At 41.8% G+C, this 22,239-nt stretch overlaps 1 protein-coding gene across 1 annotated transcript in view; it reads right to left on the reverse strand.

Annotated features, from left to right (window-relative positions):
• Window positions 1-22,239, reverse strand: part of MET (MET proto-oncogene, receptor tyrosine kinase) — a 70,496-nt gene that overhangs the window by 25,147 nt on the left and 23,110 nt on the right. Inside the window, exons 3-9 of the mRNA XM_009646804.2 lie at window positions 17,365-17,499; window positions 15,783-15,956; window positions 9,437-9,597; window positions 8,151-8,253; window positions 7,801-7,937; window positions 5,573-5,737; window positions 4,593-4,692 (exon numbers count right to left, since the gene is read on the reverse strand). Coding sequence (XP_009645099.1) covers window positions 4,593-4,692; window positions 5,573-5,737; window positions 7,801-7,937; window positions 8,151-8,253; window positions 9,437-9,597; window positions 15,783-15,956; window positions 17,365-17,499 — 975 coding nt within the window. The remainder of the gene's footprint in view (window positions 1-4,592; window positions 4,693-5,572; window positions 5,738-7,800; window positions 7,938-8,150; window positions 8,254-9,436; window positions 9,598-15,782; window positions 15,957-17,364; window positions 17,500-22,239) is intronic.

A 22,239-nucleotide genomic window follows, 5' to 3' on the forward strand; every position in this document is an offset into this window, starting at 1 on the left:
CATAGATAGAGGCTCTGGCTCCAAGTGTCTTCAGATAGGTAGTCAGGAATATCTTCAATAATCACACACTCGCCATCCATAGTTTCCAGGGAATTTCTTCTATCATTATTTAACAAATCTAAGGTAGACACTAGCAGATGAATCCTAGGCATTTTGATGAGTATTAGGAGTATGTTTTTTTCACGGACTTGTAAACATTGAAGGAACTTTAGGATGTTTTAATAATTTCCTGTAATACAGCAGGGAATGGCATCTAGCAAGGAGTAATTAAGAAATGCTAAAGATCTACTTACTGAAGGGATAATTAAAAGTCTGTGGAAAGAGATGATCTTGCATAGCTACAGGGTCAGTTGCTGAAGGTCAGGCATAAAAAGGTGCTTCTCCCTAATTTTGCAACCTTGCATATCTTGGGACGTTCATGGTTAGAAAAGATTAAGCAGTGGGAATATATATTCCAACTAGTAAATGGATGGAATGTTAAAAATACTACAGCAAAGCATCCCTGAATATCCACATGTTCACTACTGGGGAAACACTGCAAAGTACAGGTTTTCAAAGAGAAAATATTGGCCTCAAGTGCTGCAGAAGCAGAAGAATCATCTATCATGACTTATAGCAGAGGTTAGAAGACACTTATTTTGTAAACAGGTCCTGATCAAACACCGTTCCAAACCAAAGTGAAAGGAAGGAATGAGCTGCTTCCCTCCTTGTGCACCTCACACAGGCACTGGACATGTGAGCCGAAGTGAGAGGGTTTGTGTAACCTTACTCATTATCTAGAGCTGTCAGGAATTTATGCAGCACTGCCTAAATTAATATTTTTTGTTCCTAGTCAGAACAAATGGTCAAAGGAACTCATGAAACAAAAATTAAAAAGAAACACATTGCAAGTATTGAAACATATGGTTCAATAACTCTAGAACATTTTTTTCACTCATTGAAATATCAAATTCGAAGCAGGCAAAATGTATTATTTTGATAGTGTTAATGTAGAATGTAATATAAACACAACTAATGTGAACATAGTATTGAATAATTTTAAGGAAATTTAAATAAATATGAAATTAAAATGATAAAGTCAAAGCAAGGCATTTTTGCCTTATAGAAGCAAAAAATTTCAGAAATATTGAACTTCAAACATGAAAGCTGAAAAGCTCAACTTAAAGGTTTCTTTTATAGGGGGTTGGCATATTGCGCCCAAAACCTTTCAGTCTCAGTGAAACTGCATTTCTTATGGGGAGTTGTTCCAGAAAAACTCTTTTACTGGTTGTACCGCTCATCTCTTCCACCCGGATGGAAAGAAACAGGCAGGGAAGAGCAAATGCCCCGAGGCGCGTCAGCTGGCTCTGCTCCCTGAGGCTTTGGGATGGAAAGCATCCCCAACAGCTCCTGCTGCTTACAGAAGTGACCCTCTGCTCACACTGCGACTCCATCAGGGCTCTAGGCCACAATTAAGAAGGGTCTGGGGACAGATATTTGACAGGAAAAGGTGAGACCTCTTTTAAATCGGGCACCACCAGTTTTAGGCAAGTGGGAGAGGGTCTGAGAGGTGGCAGAAAGAAGGAACAGAGCTCTAGGAAACAGCATTTATCAGGAGAATTTGGAGTGGTTTGGTTTGTTTTAACTGGAAAAGAGAAAGGCTGAATCATGATGTAGTGCAAATATGTAAAATTAGCAGGAGAGACTGGTAACCTGTCGTTTGTGTCCACTGAGGGTTAAACAAGAAGATAGCTAATTAGCAGCTAGGATTTGGGTTAATTATTAAAAAGAAGTCTTTCCAAACCACTAGGTAAGCAGGTAGAGCAGCTCTCTCCAAAGCTTGTTTAAGCAAGGTTGTGAAATTTCTTTCACAAGGAGCGTTAATAACAGCCTAGACAAATATCTGTCAGGCAGTGGTCTGCGTACATTTGCTCCTGCCCCAGGGAAGCGGGCCAGGCTAGGTCTTTGTGGTCCCTCCCAGCTGTACTTTCCTTTGATGCTTTGGGATGTGTTTCAGTGCTGGCTTTGGTTTTCCCAAGAGCCAGAGTTTCTGAATGCTGACAAAAGCAGCTTCTCGGAGGAGGCTGGTGAGAGAAAACTGAAAAGAAAAAGGGCTTAAATAACAATTAAAAAAAATTACTTGGTTAGCTCTCCACTCCCAAACTAAGGAGGCAAAACCACAAACAACCTCAGCTACAGGACTTCTTGTTCATTTTGGTTTCTGTTGTACTCTTTGTCTGGGTTTGGTCTATTCAGGATCACAACTTGGTTTCTCCTTTATAAATGGGATAGCTGGTCTGTGCAGTGGATCCCTGCTAGAAATAGTTCCTCATAATTGTTTATTCTTGTAATGAGTGGAGGAAAGTTTGATTTTTTTGGCATATCACTCAGGCACAGGGCTCAGACTCTCCAGTGCAGGATGGTGCAGGCTGCAGCCATGCGCATCCTCCGCCAGTAGTTTCCTCAGTTAAGACAGTGCAATCTTGTTTTGCCACTTATAAATCTTCCCCTTCTCCCTGAGAACTAATAACCTTCCCTGAGAAATAAGCTCGAGGCAAAGACTAGTGGCAGAACAAACGGCAAGCAGAGCCGGGCTGCCACAGAGGCAGGGAAAGAAAGCCACCGAGTGCCAGAAGCCTTTAATTTCAATAGAGCAAAATATATTACTTGGGCAGTGCCAAAGTATAAAACACTCTGGATTATAATTTTTTTAAGGTTGTATTCCACCCTTTGTGCAGGGAGAATGAACTTGGGTACAGCTGCTTTTACACTGGGGCAGATTCTTTGGGATCAGCAGTGGTAGGGTACAGATATCTTTATGGAAAAAGAGGGCCAGACCTGCCTCTTCTTGTGTGTGGGCAAACATCACACACACTGCAAGGAAAGAAAAGAAAAAGAATAAGAATAAGGGAGATAATTCTGACTGTCCATGCCCATGTCTTTTTTCAATAGCAGGTTAAAAGGCAGGATGGCAGCAAACGACTGCTCAAAGGAAAGGTTGCTCCCCAATATTTGGGGGCGAGAGTAAACTCTACAGTGTTTGTTGCCTGGAGTTGCCAGTCACTCTTGGACAGTGGATTTAGTTCTTTAAAACTTCAGATCCTTTCAAATCTGTCCAAACTCTGAAGAAGTCCTAAGTATTTGACAAGCAAGGTATGCAGAATTGGGGCCTGAAGAGAAGCAATATTGCGTATTCTCACAGTGGAACAGAGAAAGCAAATGAATGATCTTTACTTCAGAAGAAAGACTGCTCAAATCCGCACAAAGCAAAATCTAAAGAGCTGATTTCAGCAATGATCTTTTCTTTGGAAATCTTTTTTACTTAGAAATTATCATGTCCACATTACTCAAAACCTAATAAATCTTGAGTTTTGTAGATTTCACTGGAATGTTTTGTTTTCCAGCTCATGGGTAAAGTGTCTTTTTGATAACATTAAACACCGTGTTTCATTGCAGGGGCACTGATTTTCAGATTAAAATCTGAACCCATTAAATTACAAGCCACGATTATATCCGGCTGAAATTCAGGTCCCGACACTCATATTATTATACAAATTAGGATCATGAAGAATATTATGACCTTGAAGCTATAAAAGACTGCAAATTTGCAGACATACCATTTAAAATGCTTTGAGCAAACCTAGGTCTAACACTTAGAATTCAATACAGGAAATAGCGTATGATGATCATTAGAACTAAGCTGAGAACATGAGCAGTAACGCAGCATGTCATAAAGAGTGTAGGTCAATTTAGCTTCAGTTAGGCTAAACAGGCCTTACAGAATAAGAAAATGTTGGAGGTGAAAGACAAATGTGTAGGCAAAAGCTTACAGGAAACAGTTCCAGTACAAGTAGACGATAAATGTCATCTTTGCCTTATAAAAATTAAAGTAGATCACATGGTCATATCTGACGAGCTTATTTAGATTTACACACTGTGTATTATCCACTCAGGTAACAAAAGAAGGCTCAGATCCCTGACTGACCCTCTGTTCCTGCAGCGGTACCCAACTGCAAAAGCTCAAACCTCTCTTAAAACTTAGTTGCTGAACTCAGATCAGTTAGGAAAGATTTGCCCCAATAGGTAATTTGGCAACCAGAAATTCTTCAAAATAATACTCACTTTTGATTTTACATATTTACTTTTCCTCTTTCTTTGGCTTCTCTTTGGCTCTTTTCTTTTCTTCTCTTTTTCTTTCTTGTTCCATTTTCCTCTTACATCCACAGTCACCGTTTGAATATATTTCCTACCTATCACAGTAGCGCTTGAGCTTGCCATGCAATCTGACACACCTGGATTGCATTGTTCTGTGTTTAGTCATTGAATTTGCATTGTTCAATTGCAATATAAATATTTTGTTATCAGATACTGTAAAAGCCTTATTTTTTTGGAAGAGGTTCCTTGGAAACTGTTGTTCTACCCCCAGCTCAATTTCAAATCTGTTGTTGAGTTTTGCCTGTGCAGTGGAAACAGTCTGTGCAGAAAACACCAAAATGTTGGTGGAAGCCCCAAAGTTTCAAGGCAAAAATCAAAGTATTTTGACTGAAAATTCTGTGCCTTTCACCACATGAAGATGACAAGATAACAGATTGTCTCCTCCAAGACTGACTCACCACAGAGAAGTTCATTCCCAGTTTAGGTACAGTAATCACCATCTGAGGAAAGCACACTGAGTTCAAGTTGATTCCCTGAGCTGTGATTGTACTTCCACCACTAGGAAAAATTAAAAAAAAAAAAAAAAGAAAAAAGAAGATGAGTAGGATAATGATACATCTGCTGTGATAATCTTAATTACAAATTATATTTTAGAGTAAATGACAACATAAAACCAGAATTAGGGATATATGGGGTGAATGCAAATACATGGCTCTGAGCAGTGAGATTATTTTTCTGGGAAACAGATTTTACACTTGCTGTAACAACTACTCAAATACAAGAAAAGAAAAATAATTTTTTAAAATTCTGGTATGTCAGGCTATAAAACGAATGTGCACATTTTAAAGGAGGGTGCATACTTGTACTTAGCATTTGCTAACTTACTTAACTTATTGCTTTCAGTGGTGCTGAAAAAGGTGCCTTTTCTGCTGCTGACATTTTTTTGGCAAAGGCAGATGGCTTGGATTAGAGCTACTGAGACCATAAATATGTCACTTAAAAACACACACATACTACCATACATATATATTCATAATATTTATGTAGCACTGGATTTAGACTATTTTAAAATCCATTTGCTCTCCCGAGTACCTCTGACTTGTCACATTAAATGATTTCCCTCACTAATCAGTGCAATGCCCAGACGCAGCGCAGGAGACACACTTAGCGGTGCAGGAGGTATCTCAGCAGGACGCCACAGGTATGCTCAGCAGCAGCAGCTAGGAGTTAAATTGCATAAAGAAAAGAGGTGCCCTCCCCCCTTCTCCCTCAGCCCCGGAAAGGAAATGATCTGCCCTCTGCAACTGCACCATAATAGAAGCAATTGGCATGGCAGATAGAGATAAAAATGCAATTTCTTTTGATAGATTGCTGCGCAGCGTAGCCATTCTTCTTTCACTCATTACTTTTCTTATTTCTGTAAGAAACTTTTACTCACCTAAGAAAAGATTTGGCCGGATGAATTTTTAAAACAACGGGGTCTTCTCTGTATGTGAAATGGCTGCTCGCGTCTCGAATAGCTTCGTCGATTCCCACCCTCACACGATATTCCTGGGGAATTCGTTGTGCCGGCGTGTAGCACTCCGCGGTGCTCGCCGATACGCTGGAAGGAGAGCAAAAGGCTTTCTTGTCAGCATTATAAAACATGTACTCAGTTTAAAACACTGTTCTTTAGTCAGCCCCAACCCCCCCCTAAGGATCCGCTTGTAAAAAAATGTCATTGATTCCCACACTGGATGATCATATTGAAAAAAATAAGCATGGCGAGAGGCAGAAGCAGCAACACCACTGCTTAGGCTCAAGATTCATCTTAATTTGATTGACTTGCACCTTGCCTGCTGGGAGGTGTTTCCCTGGTGCTGGCGACAGCCATGCCAGCCCCTGCACCCTGCAAAGGCAGCTTCCAGCCTGAAAAATGAGCAGGGCACATCAGAGGCCAGGGTAACAACTGGCTGGAAAAGCAAATGTAACTCCACCAGCTGGTTTCAGTGATTTGGGCCAAAAGACATCCAGGAGCCCTCCAAGTGAGGCCATTCTCAAAGGATGTGGGAGATTGTCTCCAAATTAGACAGAAGGGACATTTGCTGCCACTTCTGAAGCTTTCCAGGAAGGGGGTTCACCATGCGCTGTAGGGGTTAGTGATTTATTTGTGTGTATCTGGAAGCTTTTCACCAACTTTTAAAGGAAAATACAAACCCTTGATCTAGCTGCCCTCGGTACTGAGGAAAGCTGCCAGTTTAGACAGAGAAACACCTGCCCTGAGAAACTGGCTAAGACTTGTGTCGAAGTCTGCAGACAGCTTGGCTGGTGCGAAAGAGGGGTGCTGGGGATGCTTACTGGGTAAGCCCCAGCTACTGTTCGATATCTGGAGGTCCACCAGACCAAAGCAGATGTCTGCCTCTGAGCTGGCTGTCATCTCACCCCCCCAGTAGATGTGGATCAGATGAATCATTCCCAAAAGGTTTAGATATTTGTCCATTAGTTGACCAACTGAGATGATGACATCAATAAATGCCACCCTAAACTATTAAGTAGCTGCTGAACAGAAGTGTTGAAGATCTTGGTAGTGATTAAATATCAGACCTGAATACCTAAATTGCTTTCTTGATTTGGTCAGACTTAGCTGATTTGATCAAGAGCATACAATAAATCATTTAGCAGCAAAGAATAAAATTTAACTCTCCTGACTTTGAGTCTGATGTTAACTAATAGGCTATTGCTTCCCCACGTTCTCCGCAAGTGTGATGTTTCATCACTACGACTTTACAATATCATTAGGAGAGACTCAAAATTTAGAGGAATTGCTGGACATCCTGCTCCTGGAACACAGTGGACCAGATTCTGCCCTTGGCCACAGAGGTGACAATCCTGGAGCCACCATGCTGTACCTGAAAACAGGACCAAGCAGGATTTACGCCATGGTAGAATGGCTACCAAATTCAGAATGCTTGTCTGCCCATAGCAGAGAATCTGTGCTTGGTATTTAACATTTATATTCAGCTGGGATTGGAGGCATTTCCACGCAGAGCATGTCAAAGATTCTTGACTGAGGTCCTACTGGATCCACTACAGAGCCACAAGAAATTCTGGCTTAATCTTCAAAACAAGTTTATATATACCAGGAAAAGTCCCAAACGGATGCTGCCTCTGGTTTGGTTCACTAATAGTACCACAGAAATAGCTGCTTCTCTGCACGGGATACACATTCCCACACTGGCCAGGTTTCCACCAAAAAAACCCAGTAGGAAATGGTGACCTGCTCCCACTGGACGCTCACTGGGAGCTGGTGCATGAACAGAAGCTCTCGCTAATGCAAGAGAGAGGGCTGAGTGTGCAGGAGTCGGGGTGACAAAAATGATGGGAAATGGGCAGTTTCTAGTCCATTAGGAGCTGATTTGCTACTTCTTTATGCAACCTTTTAATGAGGTTAATGAAGGAATTACAGAATAAACAAGTCTTCTAGGGAACCATAGTCCCTTCTAGGAACCTTTCAGACATCCTAAACTCAGGCTGTAATCCGGAACTGAATGCTTATTGCAGTATCAGTTCTCCGATACGTAACATGAGGAGAGGAGAGCAAGGCACATTTGCATTTTTTTTTACTCCAAGACATTTTAATCAAGTAATTTTGATATTAAAGGCATCACTTTTTACTAAGTACATTACCTTTTCAAGGTACATGGCTTCTCACCAACAAAAATCCTTCTGGATTTTCCACTGTTTAGGTATTTTCCAGCTACAGTTAGCAACGTTCCTCCAGATTTAGGGCCATAGGTGGGAGAGATACTTGTTATTACAGGATTCTGAGGGGGGGTAAAAATGAGAACAGTGGATTGTTAAATTATTTTTAAAATGTGAAGAGGAAGAATCCTAAAACATTTATTAGCATTTCCATGAAGTAATAATAAGGCAAACAGGAACACAGAATTACCATATTGGATTGGACTCATGAGGAGTCTCCTTCCAGTTAATATTGAAGCTAATTTTGGCAATAAAGTTTTAATCATAGTGCTTACCACGTACGAAAATGCATTGAATAGTGTTTTGCCATGTCCAACAGAAACACTACTGGATATATTAAAACTTGGATTTTTTGCAGCAGGGACTGTGCATTCCAGCCTTTGGAAAACAAGGAAAAAAATGGGATTACATTTTTTTGCATTAAAATAGAACCAGTTCAAATGCATAATAATGGAGGATCCATACTAAACAAATCATCAATCTATGCACGTCAGGGACATTTCAGAAATAACAGCTAAAAGAACTGTGGTCATCTTCTTTAATACTAACTACAAACACTGTGGTGTTTATACTGGGCCAGAGAAAATAATTTTAGTATATCAAATAAATTTCCGAAAAGAAGAAGCATGCTAGAGAAAACAAATACCTCCCATTCAATGGCTGAGTTGTTTTTTGGAATTTTCCTTTAGTGAAAAATTTTGGCAGACAACAGGGTTAGAAAAAAATGCATCGCAAACACAAGTTTGTTGTATAAATTTAAATATTGCCAAAAATTAAACTTGAACTTTCATGGCAGCATGTGTCTATGTATTACATTACATTTACACAGTCTCATATATGAGCTATAATGAGCTCCTTAAATCGTTTTGTTCGCGTTAAGGCTGTTCAGAATAGCAGTTAGGAGAGTGCTCAGTACTTCTGGAGGGTGACCTTTTTGCTCTATATATGCGAATAGGGAAGCCGTGCCATGATTTGCACGTTGCTTTGGTAGTATATAGTCATACGCTTTGAACTGAGAGAGGATATTCATTGAAATTACTGTTTTTTCAAGATAAGAACCAGAATAACCCCTGCCGTAAACTTAAGCCATTATCCCACTGTCTCAAGTACTTATTTCTGAGGAGGAGGAGGAGAGGTGCAGCTGAGGGTCATAAGCCTCTGCATGACGAAATACCTGCATCTTCTCACATTTCTCTCCAGCAGCTTCACAGATCAGGAAGACGGAGGTGACATAACCGAGCCCAGCAGGATCCTGGCCAAAGGAACCTGCCCCCTTTTCAAACCTTTGAATAGTTTCGTTCTTGCCAGCTCCCACAGATGTTGAACAGCATTTTGCAGACAAACCAGAAAAAGCTGCTGCAGGAGCTATCGGCATTAACTAGATTTATTTGATCTCCATTTCGAGCACTTTTTTTCTTGGGGAGCTTATCAAACCAAGGGATTGTTTCCTGTTTGAAATTTCAGAGATGACACTTACAGACTGAACGCTTATATCGTAAAAAAATCCATACCACATAAAGAACATCTGTGTAAAAGGAAACTAATCTTTTAGGTTTCTTACTTGTTTTTGTTGCTAGATTTGGCTTCCAGAGCACAAATTTGTCCTCCGATATGGACTACTGTATTTTTAAATTCAAATCTATTATTTTTGCTGAATCCAAAGTCCCATCCGCACAGTGTCAGTTTTGTCCCGCCTTCTAAGGGAGCGCTGCTTGGGAGAATCTGTTAAAAAAATATTGTGTTAGTTACATCAGGTTTTCTCCAACTTCAAATGGAGCAAAGGAATAATTTTAGAAAAGCATTTCTTCTGGTAGACTATGTCCTACCATTCATCTTAATTGTTCTTCACCTTTCATTTGTCACATTATGAGCTTTCTCTGACAGTAGCAATAAATAACAAAACCTATACTAGAAAGCTTTGAAGGATAGTGTTTAGGGGCACTGAACAAGCTGTGCATTGTAAGAGTCTTTTAAATCCTGCCGTTCTTGTCTTTCACATCTTATTTCTGGCATGTTAAACATACAATGTACTTATTTTGTTAGAAGCTGAATGCTGAACACAAAAGAGCCCCAAAATGACCATTTTTTTGTCAGCTTGATGAAAGTCAGGTTCAGAGTGAAGTAGCTTCAAAGACACCAAAATCCGATATCGCGGCGGCTGTGATAAAGTTAATGTGACTTCTGCTATTCTTTCCTTAAATCTTTTACATTTGGTCACCTCTAATTCCGAGTTAAAAATACACTACCCCTCAGAAACACAGAGACAATCTACAAAGGAAATGCTTTTTTTTTTTTTTCTGTATATTGTAAATTGTCCTGTAAAATATAACAATGGTGGGAAAAATGTAGAAACACTATAGAAGTCATACAAAACTCAGTAGAAGTACTGGTCAGTACTGCCAGTAAAAAAAATAATCAGAAAGACATTGGTTCAGGGTTTATGGGGGCTTTTAACAATACTGCATAATTTTGCAAACATACCAGTACCACGGGCCAAACAACAGAGAATGAAAGACTGGATTTATACTTGTGGTCATAGTGCCTAAATGCCTTAGACTTAATGCTTTAGTGATAGTAATTTTGCCCCTAAAATGCAATACAGCTGTGCCTTTCAAAGGACCCGACTTCGTTTTCAAGCTGAAAGGAAAGTGTTTGAGAGATACTTGGCTATTATTTCATCTGCAAATCCAGTAAGACAGCACATTTCTTTTCAACTCTCTTGTAGCTATACTTCAAGACTCTCACAAATGAACTATTGTAGATAGAAAGGCAGCTGAAGAATACTTCAAAAGAATTATGCCATATATTCTATATGGGCAAATTTACTGCCCCCATTAGAAACCAGACAAAGAGTCTGATCTAAAATGCACTGCAGCTAGTAGGAATCTTTCCTATTTTAATGAGCTTTGAATCAGCTCTCAATCAGAGGGAACCTATGCAGGAACAGTACGTTTGCACAAATGCCAGAAAAAGGGAGCGATACTCACATAGCCCCCTGACACACAGCACCGCAGCTAAGAGTGTGGAGCAGTACCGTGTCCCGAGGACTCTGCCCTGTTCCCAAGTTTAATTTTCCCTCATTTCTTTGGTTTTTTTTCTTCAAAATCCTCTCTACTTAATATCTCAGCACACCATCTATTTTTGGAGTAACAAAACCCTAGCAGAAACTGAAATTGCTCTGTGGGGGTACAGGATGTCTCGATGTTTTGTACAATAACGCCTTGACGTGGGGCATTTGAGGAGTCTGAAATGTAATCCTTAAGTTAGCAAAATAAGGGCTTTAAAATCAGGCTTCACAAAGCCATACAGAATAAAAACCGAAGGCTCTTAACTGGTTTTGAGTGATCTTATCTGCCAAAAGAGACATGTGATAGCAGCCCATGTGCCTTAACCGATGGAGAGTAAAAGATACTACATTCTACCAGCAAATTTAGGAGGCGAGACCTCTACGTAGATAGCAAAAACCAAACCAATTATTGAACTTCTGTATTTAAGTTCTGCAGAATTTCCCCTAGCATGTTTCTACTCATATCTTTATTTTTGTTCCATTTGTTCTGTACGATGAAACCACTGAAAGTCAAATGTGGTTTCCCAGACTTGTTCTTGGGACAGTCGACAAGAATGAACCGTGAACCTCCTGGACTTTGAACTGAGGCATGCGTAGGCATCTTCGGTGCACATACACCATGCAGGTAGTAACGGAAAGCAAGCAAAGCCCAAACTGGCTACAAATGCTATGAAATTCAGGATTCAGAAGTTCTCTATAGCAAGGAAAGGCCACTGATAACATGGAGCGAGCCCGGCTGCAAGGCCTGCCACTCCGCTTGTCCCTGCTGCTCTCGGGGCTTTGGGTTAAGGGAGAGAGAGTTAACTTTTCTTTTTCTCTTTGGAAAAATGCAAAGCACTGTGTTTTCCTTTTGCTTATGTTGACAGCCGTTACGCTAACGTCCACTCACATACTTTACAAATTGCTGGAATAATGTTATCTACTTATTAAAGTTTCAACGGCCCATTCATTTTAATTGAGAGGCAAGAACATGTACAGGCCACATGTGAAATTTGCAGCAAAACCTCCAACCTAAACAGGCAGCAGAAGGCCTGATGTTCTTGACAGGTCCGAGACAAAAGCCTGCTAAAATGACTCACTTCAAAAACAACAACAAACCGTGTCAGGTTTTTAACCACAACAAAGACTCGAAAGGGAGACTGGTTTATTTCTTCTTTTACGCCATTCACCTTTCAGCGTGACCCGAGCGCCGCACGCAGATGCCTGCAATTTGTTCCAGTACCAAGTGATCCCCAAGGAGACTCCCCCGAGTCCCCCGGCTTTCCTCCAGCACGGCGTGCCCAGGCTGGCCAAGCCTGCCTGGCTGCTGGCCACGGCGGCGGGTGGGAGCGGGGTAGGGTGTGGAGGTGTGGGGTGGGAGCTGGGCTGCGGCGGCGATGTGTCCCGCTGCCAGCCCCGCAGCACCGTCAGCAGCCGGGGGGATGGATGCGCTCCCTGCAGGGCTGGGGCGCGGGGCTGCTCCCTGCCACCCACCGCTCCCATGAAAAGTGCTTAAAGCAGGGCAGAGAGATGAAGGATCTGCAGGACTCTGCAGGGAAAACGCTGGGTTTCTTCTCTGCCATCCCTCATGAAGGGAAAATATTTTCTTCTTTTTTTCTCATTGTGTACCACCCCGTGTAATAAACTGGGAAAACTTTGTTGAAGACTTAGCCAACGTCCATTGGACCAGACCCCCGGAGAAGCTCTGTGTTCCCCTCAGGTTAAAGTGATCGTATGACATATCGCAAGCAATCCGTCCCTCTGAAAGCTGCAAAATATTAGGGGGGTTTGGACTGAATTTCAGATACTACGCAAAGCAGGTCATCCTCTGTTTGTTAGGAACAAAACAAGCTTGTTTCTCATATTTTATGCATATGGGTTTAAAGACAGATCAGAAGATGATGAATAATCTGTTTTATATTTTTTTCAGTAATAATGTTAAATGTCATGGTCCAGTAGAGCATGAAATCTGTCTTAACAGTTAGCAATCCAAAGGGATTTAAGTACTCAGCTGCATTTTTTTCCTTACAGGCCTTCTAGAAGCAACTTCTACCAACGCGGGCACGCTGTAATTCGAGATTTGCTTTAAGATCCATCAGTGCCACAGATCCATATTCATTACAGGGGTAGACCAGGCTTGTGCTGAGCAGGCGGGGCTGAGCCGCATGGGGACGGGGAGCACCCACGCTCCCCTGGATGAGCCCTCCCCATGACTTCACAGGGACTGCAGAGGCGGCCTTGGGGACGCACCCCTCCATCTCGGCACCTTTGTGTGGGCTCCAGGTCCTTGCTTCTTAAAACTGTTGAGTGCACACACTCATAATTGAAATAAAAGAGGGCCATATGAGCTCAGCACCTCTGAAAATCAGAAACTAAGCAGTTCAGAGCCATAAAAATCTTTCTGGAGGCGTGGCAATATACAGCCTCTGTGGAAAAAATTTTGCCAAGAAGAAATGTTACGGGATGCTGCTTGAGCTTGAGCTCTAGGAGAGACAAAACAAGCTGTGTGGTATCGGTGTGAGTAGCTGGGTCCTGCAGGGGTGTATAAAAATGTATCTGGACTAATTCTCAGTGTACCCCTTTGAGCTGGTGATTCATAGTCTCATACAAACTAAGGCCAGAAAGGACTATTTGACACAGTCTTTTTGAAATAAATGTGTTCTTGTGCAAGGGGGAAGTAAACTATTACATGCTGTGTTAGCAACTTTTTTACATCTCCTTTGGCCAAAGGCAATAGAAGACCAGGCAAACGCACACCCCTTTCCATCCATTTTGGCTTAGGTTCCTATAATGCTTCATTGTTTGTTCATCAAATTTTGCCTGTGTTTGTCCTAAATTTTGTATCTGAACAATGAACATGGAAAAGAAAAAAAATCCCTTGTAAACATGCCTTTCTAGATTTGCTTCTAGATTATTAGCAGTTTTGCCTGTCTGCTCTTTAAAAAGTTGTTGTACATGAAATCATCTGCCTGGTTGAAAGAAATACATTATTTATTTAAAAAACCTTTTCATGGCAAGTTTTCATCTCTGTTTATAAGCTGTATGCCCATAAAAGAAAATGTATTTTTAGCTATGTGGTGTAGTTTAAATGCACTGACAAAAGTAAATGGGTATAAATGCTACCAGAAAGTTTTGTGCTTTTCCTTCCCTCAGTTTTCTAGTCCGTTAACTGCCCTGTAAACCTCCACCTTCACAGCTATGTCACACTTCACAGGGGGTGATTCAGTTACATGTACAGCCGGCCAGTGTGAATCCTGCATTAACCATAGCTAAATCAAACCAGGAACACACCAGTGCGGCTGTCTGCTCGTCCACATGGTTTCGTTCTTGCGCACCCTTGATGGGCTTTGGCTGGCTGGCAAGCAGCCTCTGGCTGTCCCTGTCCTGGGGAGGGGTGCAGCTATGGGCTTGTCCCCCTCAGTGGCAAGTGGACCCATGGAAATCATAGAATCACAGAATCATAGAATCCTAGGCTGAAAGGGCCCTCAAGGATCAGATCATCTAGTCCAACCTTTCTAGGAAAGAGCACAGTCTAGACAAGATGGCCCAGCACCCTGTCCAGCTGTGTCTTAAAAGTGTCCAATGTGGCAGAGTCAACCACTTCCCTGGGGAGATTATTCCAATGGCTGACTGTGCTCATAGTGAAAAATTTCCCTCTCAGATCCAATTGGAATCTCCCCAAGAGCAACTTGTGTCCATTCCCCATTGTCCTCTGCATGTGACTCCTTGTAAAAAGGGAGTCTCCATCTTCCTTGTAGCTACATGGGAACAAGGAGCCAGGGAGGGACATTAGGAAAAACCATCTCCCCCAGGGTGGTGTTTTGGTTGACAGCTCTGTCGCAGAGCTTCGGTAGGGGAGAGGGGGACTTTTCCCCACAGGGAAACACCACCCTTTCCTCCAGTGCTGGAGCCAGCACGGGGAGGGCTGAGGCGTGGGGGCAGAGACCTCCTGCGCTGTGTCAGGCTGTGGCAGCTGTGGGTGGGAAGTGCTTTCCTCTACCTCCTCCCTTTGAGAGGGGTCCAAGAGGGAAGGGTGCTCCTTTTTGTGACTTGGCCCTTCCCGTCAGAACCCTTCCAGGCCGGCTCAGGCCCTGTGCTTTGCAGGATGGAGGCTCTCCCGCAGCAAGGCAAGATGATCAGACAGACCCATCCACCGCAAGCACCTGAGCCTGCAGCGCTTGGGGAAAGTAGGTGCATCCAGCCAGAATGGCAGCGGTTGGAAGGGACCTCGGGAGATCATCCAGTCCAACCCCCCTGCTAAAGCAGGGTCACCTAGAGCAGGTTGCACAGGACTTCATCCAGGTGGGCTTTGAATATCTCCAGAGAAGGAGACTCCACAGTCCCCCTGGGCAGCCTGGGCCAGTGCTCTGTCACCCTCAAAGTAAAGAAGTTCTTCCTCATATTCAACCGAAACTTCTTATGCTTCTGTTTGTGCCCATTGCCCCTTGTCCTGTCGCTGGGCACCACTGAGAAGAGTCTGGCTCTGTCCTCATGACATCCACCCTTAAGATATTTGTATATGTTAATGAGATCCCCTCTCAGTCTTCTCCAGGCTAAACAAGCCCAGTTCCCTCAGCCTTTCCTCATAGGGGAGATGCTCCAGTCCCCTCATCATCTTTGTTGCCCTCCTCTGGACTCTCTCTAGGAGTTCCTCATCCTTCTTGAATTGGGGAGCCCAGAACTGGATGCAGTACTCCAGGTGAGGTCTCACCAGGGCAGAGTAGAGGGGGAGGACAACCTCCCAGTTAGTCGAGGAGGGCAGACACTTCATTTATCACAACTGCAGAAAAATAAACAAAAAATGTCCGCAGAGCGCAGACCCCATTCTCCCCTCAGAGATAAGTACGAAAAAATGTTTTACCTCATAAACCCTCGGCAAGCAGGTCTCCTGGGTCCAGGTGCCGCCAGGGCAGTCGGGGGGCCTGAGGCACTGCTGGCCGCACCAGCCGCACTGCATGAAGGGGGGTGCCAGCAGGCACTGGCTGCAGGACCTGAAGTGATGGCAGCCTGGCCCCGTCAGCGGGATCTTTGTTATCTGTCGACAGAAAGACATGATGCACAGACCCTTTCCATACCTACGCGAAGCGGCGAGGAGAGTCTCTATTTATGCAACGCGCTGTGGTGCTACTCAGATTTCAGATGTGCAAGCTGCGGTTCGACTTCTCTTCAGCTCAGTAATTATAGGATCTTATAAGTAATTTAATTGACATGATTTTAAATTCGCTTGGGAGAAACCCTAAAGGCATCTTAATGTTATATACAGTTACTACCAGCATCTGGTGTTTACAGCAAGATAGCATTTTTTGCTGATGGAAAAAGAAAACAGCAGTGTGCTCTGCCCAATTCTGCAGTAGTTCTTGGAAAAAACAGCGTATCTCAGTATGTCTTAGTTCATACGTTTGTAAAAATAGGCATGGTGGCTATTTCAACTTTGGCAAGGCCGTATTAATATCTGTGACACACTTACAGCACGTGACTGCCCACGTACTTGTTTTTTAACACCTCTCGTCAAAAAGCCGACACTATACCTAAAATATGAATTCAAATTTGTATTATTTAAAATATCAAGATAGTTATGAAAATAGTCACTCTAAATATTTAAGAATTATTTTTAGTCAAAATATTAAAATTAGTATATCATTACATTACTATAGAAGTACATCATACTTCTTTACACTTCGGTACCTTCCTTAAACTTATTTTGGATGCTTTCTTGAAGATTACTCCTATAAATATTTCATACATTTCTAGTAAATGATTAATAACCATCTTTACTTATGGCTGACGTATTTCTATAAATTCTTACAGAACTCAAGGGGTCAAATTATTGCTTACGATTATGGTTTAGGATTATCTGTAATATTATCTGCTGATGTTTTAAACCCATTCGACAATGCGATATCTGCTTATGGCAATAGCATATTTATGACAGCTCTCCATCTTTTATTAACCCTTTGTAGACTACATGCTAAAGCAACCTTCAAACCTTACTGTGAACACCAACTCCCGATTTTAAACACACTCACGTAACTCTCACACACACACTCCTCCTTAAAAAGTTATAAAGTTATGACACAAGCGAACAAAAGCCAGGAAACTGCGAGCACCATTCTTTCCTTAAGCCATTGTGTGCTTTTTCTTCGTGAGCACTTGAATTAAGGACAGGGTTTCAGCCTTAAAATTTGCATTTCCTGGCTTTTGTTGGTTTATATGACAGCTCTTCCATTATTTAAACATTTCTCAATATTAGGCTGTCGGTTTGTGAAGTAGGGGGGAAAAAAAAATTCTTGGAGGAAACTTGCCCCTTCACTGTTCCCAAGGGAATGGCAAGGCTGGGAGGATGCAGGGCACAAAGCAGCAGCGTGAGTCGCTCCTGCTGGAAGCTGCTGCTCTGACGGCAGGTTCATACAGAGCACAGAAGGATTAGATTATGAACCACTCACCTTTTTCCCAGTCACTACCAGGGTATAGCCATCACCTGCTAATGAATTCTCGACAACCACTTGGGGAGAGACGGGGTGGGAGTCTAGCTGAAAGCTGACATGTGGAGCTGTGGGTTCTGAACGGGAAACCACTATCTAAGAAAGAAAGAAATTGGGAAAATCAGCAGGCAGCGTGTGACACAAATGCATGCTGCTCAGCGGTCTCACGTTCCTACCACTTCTCTGCTTGCATTAATTACTTTGCATTACATTGCATAATATTTTGCATAATGTTCCATCATGATCTGATTAAAGCGCTATAAAATCTACTTTATTTAACGCAGCAAAATCATGGCTGTTGGAGGATCCTCAAAATACATCGTCTTTATTAAAATACGAAGGAGTCATTGCATGTTTTCTAGTCCTTTGATTTCAGGTATTTATAAATCAGCTGTAAAAAATAAAGATGGGTCATTTAGTCAGCCCTGTGCATTTTAGAAAGAAGAATTTTATCTACAACGCCTATTTAAAAGAATCTTAAAACTCCAGGCCTTCAAAAGTCAAAGATATTTCCATTTGTTGTCACTTTGGTCCTTCAGCCTGAAAAGTAAAGGTTCCCCTGTGTCAATAGCATCTGGCCTTGACGCCTGTGGGGCCGTTAGGAGTGCAAAGCTATGGCAGGCGCAGGCTGTGCTGGGAGCAGCTCCGCGGAGCTACAGGTACATGGACCTCGACGCCCAGAGCTGGCGAGCTGGCTGTTGCTAGAGCCAGGCTCTTTGCAAGACGTGGCTGGGCACCTCGAGGTCTGGCTCCTGCTGATTTCTGCAGGAGCGGAATCAAAAACCTGATTTCTCCAGGACAGAGCACTCTGGAAGATGTTCCAAAACAGGAGCCTAATTTAGTTGTCCTGATGCCCCTTTGCGAGAGCCCTCTCTCTCTCTGTGTTGATTTTAGGAGATCTTAGGGAGATTAGTCACACCAGTATGAAATTCCCCCACTAGTCATCTCTCTGCATCTTAAGTTACCTAAATACTTCTGAGAATTTGGGCCTATTCCTGCAAACACACGCTTAACTTTACTACTGTAACTTTGTTGACTTTAACGGGATGAGTCATGGCTGTTAAGCACAGGCATAAAGCATCTACAGATTGGGGTGGATATTCGATAGCGAGATTTTATAGGCTTGGGCCTGCAATCCAGAAGGATGTGCGGCCCAAATGTGATAGCATCAGGCAACAAAGGCAGAGGATTGTTTACATGAGGGAAGATCATGTTCATGTTTCAAAAGCTGCATCATGTGTAGTTTACTTAAGGAATTTAGATAATCAACATTTGCTGAGAAGCTGCGATTCAGTGGGGTTCATTATTTAAAAAAGATTGAAGCCATTCTGGAAATAACTTGCATGTCAAATGTTTAATTTTTCACTATAATGTAGCTTTTCTTCTGACTCCGACGGCAGCATCAGAACAGCTAGGACATTGAGTTCCACGATTTCACTGGCTTTTCGCACTGCCAAGGTCTTTCAACAAGATGGCTGACTCCAAAACTAGACTTAGAGATCTGTAATTACAGCTGATGTTTTGTTGTAATTCAAGACTTAAATAAAATATATGAGCAGTTAATTCATGGCGATAAGTGCTTCACATCCCAGAGGTATTTACAGTTTGGGGTTACAAGAGGCTTTTTTTCTTTAAAATGAAACTGGCTTTGTTAAAGACTTTGCTATGGGTTTGTTTCACAGTACAGCAAGTGCAGCTTTTAGAAATCAATAAGGTCTGATCGTTTTCGGTGACACAGAAGTATGGTCTCTGACTCAGTGTATTAGGGCATGAGCTCTGTTTTTATATTCAGGACAATGAAAAATAGAATGGACTGCAAAGCTGCATGAAAAAGCTTGATTAATGTTGGCATTATGGAGAGAGGTAGCACCACAGCTGCAAATACCTTTTTAGTTGATCATTAGCCGTGTCTCATCTCGAATACCCACTGCTATAAAATGCTAAGAATTCTTTTCTATCATTAATCCAGGCTTCCTCTTATTGCCAAGCATTCTTTCTGATTAAGCCACAGTGTTAACCCTTTAAGCACATCTGTATTGCAACCTCAGAGCACTACATGAAAATTTGGATACCGTCTCTACAGTCTTGCAAAAATTATTTGGTCCTTTGAACACTGACCGACCTTCATTTTACTGAGGCTGCTAGTCAAATCACCTGCTCAAAGCCCAGGCGAATAGACTTTGACCTCATGACATACCTGGAGCTCAAATTACGCTTCCTAACTCCTTTGGGCCTACGGAATAAAAGTTTGGATTTTTCTTAGAACTAACCTACCAGCCTACAGTGCTGCCGTAACAGATACTAGATGCAAAAATGCTCATTTTGGTCTATGTAACTGTGGTTTTTGCACACATCAGCCCAGTCCTTGAAATTCTATCTTGCCCTTATCCAACATAATCCTGAAGAAAAAGGCAATTTGAAGACGGCTTCTACAGCACGAAGAAGAGGCTGCTTAGGACTCCAGTGTCATTCTCACAAACCTCTGATTTTTATTGCTTGGGACCAGGCTGGTATGCATACAGCATGGCTTTAATCTACCGTGGACACACCACCACACAGGGGCTACTTCTACCCCAGAAATGGTTCAGTACTACAGAAGGATTTCTCTTGACAAAGGCTATAAGGTGCTGGATTGGTTTTGGGTTTTTTTTTTGGGGGGGGGTATGTTTTGGGGGGTTTTTTTACATTTTCGTAATTCATTTAATAACCAAGCATTTCTCCAGAGCATAAGAGAAATGAAAGTATATCTATGTGCCTGCACTCAAGAAGTTAGTTAAGAGAGAGGGAAGGTCTTGCACAGATAAATAATTGACTAAAAGAGACGTTAGCAGCAAATGGTTGGTCCTTGCAACAGTGAGGAGTCACCAGGGGTGTTCTGCAAGGTGTCTGTGCTGTGATCCATGCTGTTCAACATACCCATAAATGAGTTGGAAAAGAGGTCAAGCTGTCCAGTGACAAAGTTTTCTGATGATCTGAAGGTATTCAAGGTGATAAGGATGAGGACAGACTATGAAGGATGGCAGAAGGACTTTACAAGACAGCATGTCAAGGCAATAAAATGGCAGGTGAAGTACAACAAAGAAGATGAATTTAAAGTGGCATATGATAGATAGTTCCATGAAAACATCATCTCACTGCTCAGCAGCAGTCAAAAAAATGAATAAAAACTTAGAAATTATTAGAAAAAAGTTAGAGAACAAATCAGACAACATCCTGATGTCATACCAATTTATTGCTTGCCCAAACCTTGAATTCTCTGTGCAGTTCTGGTTGCCTCACGACAAAAAAAGTGTGTTAAAATGGGAAAAGGTTCAGAGAAGTGTAACAAAGACGATCAAAAGGCTGTAATGAACAGCAACTGAGTAGGGTATGTGTGGAAACGCTATGAAAAAGACATACAGAATCATGAATGGGTAGAGAATGACCGTCTACTCTCTTCTAATAAAAGTACTAAACACCATCAAAAGATAAAAGTGAGAGTCAGGTTTGAGGCAAAAAAAAAAAAAAAAGATTAAGACTTCCTAGCAATATGTGATGACCTATGGGACTCCTTGCCAAAGGATGTGAATGCAAGAGGAATGCACATTCAAAGGGAAACTCCACATGTACATGGAAAGAGCTAAACAGACAAAACTCAACAGCTCAGGAAATCCCTAGAATGGAAAAGCTTGGAGCAGAAGGTTCTATGTATGTAGCCTGGGTCCCTAGGCATCCACTTGTCACCACTGCTGGAGGCAAAGCACTGAAGTAGGTGGACCCTTCATTTAAACCCCTGTGGCTCTTCTGATGTTCTTACAAATAACCATTCCGAGCACCACATTCATTATCAGTAAGTACAACACCAGACATCCTTCTCAAACCAAACACAATACTTATGCCCTTCTGTTCAAGAGAAAAACAAAAAAGTATGTGTTGTTTCGGCATAGCTTGAAGTATGAAGATAACAGCCAACAGTTAATTTATTAATTAATATATTAATGAATATAACCTTTATATTGGAAGTTAGTGGTCACTTATGTCCACAAACATTAAAATAATTCATTTAAATATTCTTTCATTGCCATCAGCTAGTATTAATGTTAAGTAGGAATACTTGACTATAGGTTCCTTTATGCATAATATGGCAAATTAAGACTGTAATAACTTGAGTTGAAAAACAGCATGCAACAGCTTCTTTTAAAAATAATTCTGATGCTCAGCTCTGCTAGTCAGCAGGATTGAATTACAAATGTTACTGTCTGCATGTTGAAATATCTTCTGCAAAAATGAGAGGCCTTCTAAAAGCAATCCCGTCTAAGTATCATATTGTTATTTTTTCCCTAGATGTCTGGCAGGTGTAGGCCATTACCCAGCAGAGATAGGCTCAGGGTTAACTTTATTGTGTAACGCCTTAAATGCCCTGGGATATGCAGCGTAGCCCTGCAAAGGGCACATATGTAGCTCTCTAAATGCTGTATATCATTCTAATCCATGGAGAGTATAATGGATCTCCTCTGAAGGGTGTAAGCTTTTCTACTCAAACTGAATATTAAAACATGTGTGCTCTCAAAACAGATATTTGGTACCAGGTGTTAATTTTAATTTGACTATACGGACTTTGCATTATGCAATTTTTGATATTTTTTCTGAGAGCATCAAGATACATTCTTTACCACAGAAAGAACTGTTATTACAAAACTGTTAAAAGTTGAGCTATAGATATGAAAATGTTACTTATCTTGAGTTTGCTGCAGTTTTCTGTTGGTTTAAAAATGATAAAGTGGGAAAGATTGCAACTATTGGCATTCCTACAGATGCACGTATGCATAGTTTGCATTTAGCTTTAAATAGGTCAGA

This window comes from Egretta garzetta, unplaced genomic scaffold, assembly GCF_000687185.1.
Source record: "Egretta garzetta isolate BGI_Z169 unplaced genomic scaffold, ASM68718v1 scaffold169, whole genome shotgun sequence".
Lineage (NCBI taxonomy): Eukaryota > Metazoa > Chordata > Aves > Pelecaniformes > Ardeidae > Egretta > Egretta garzetta.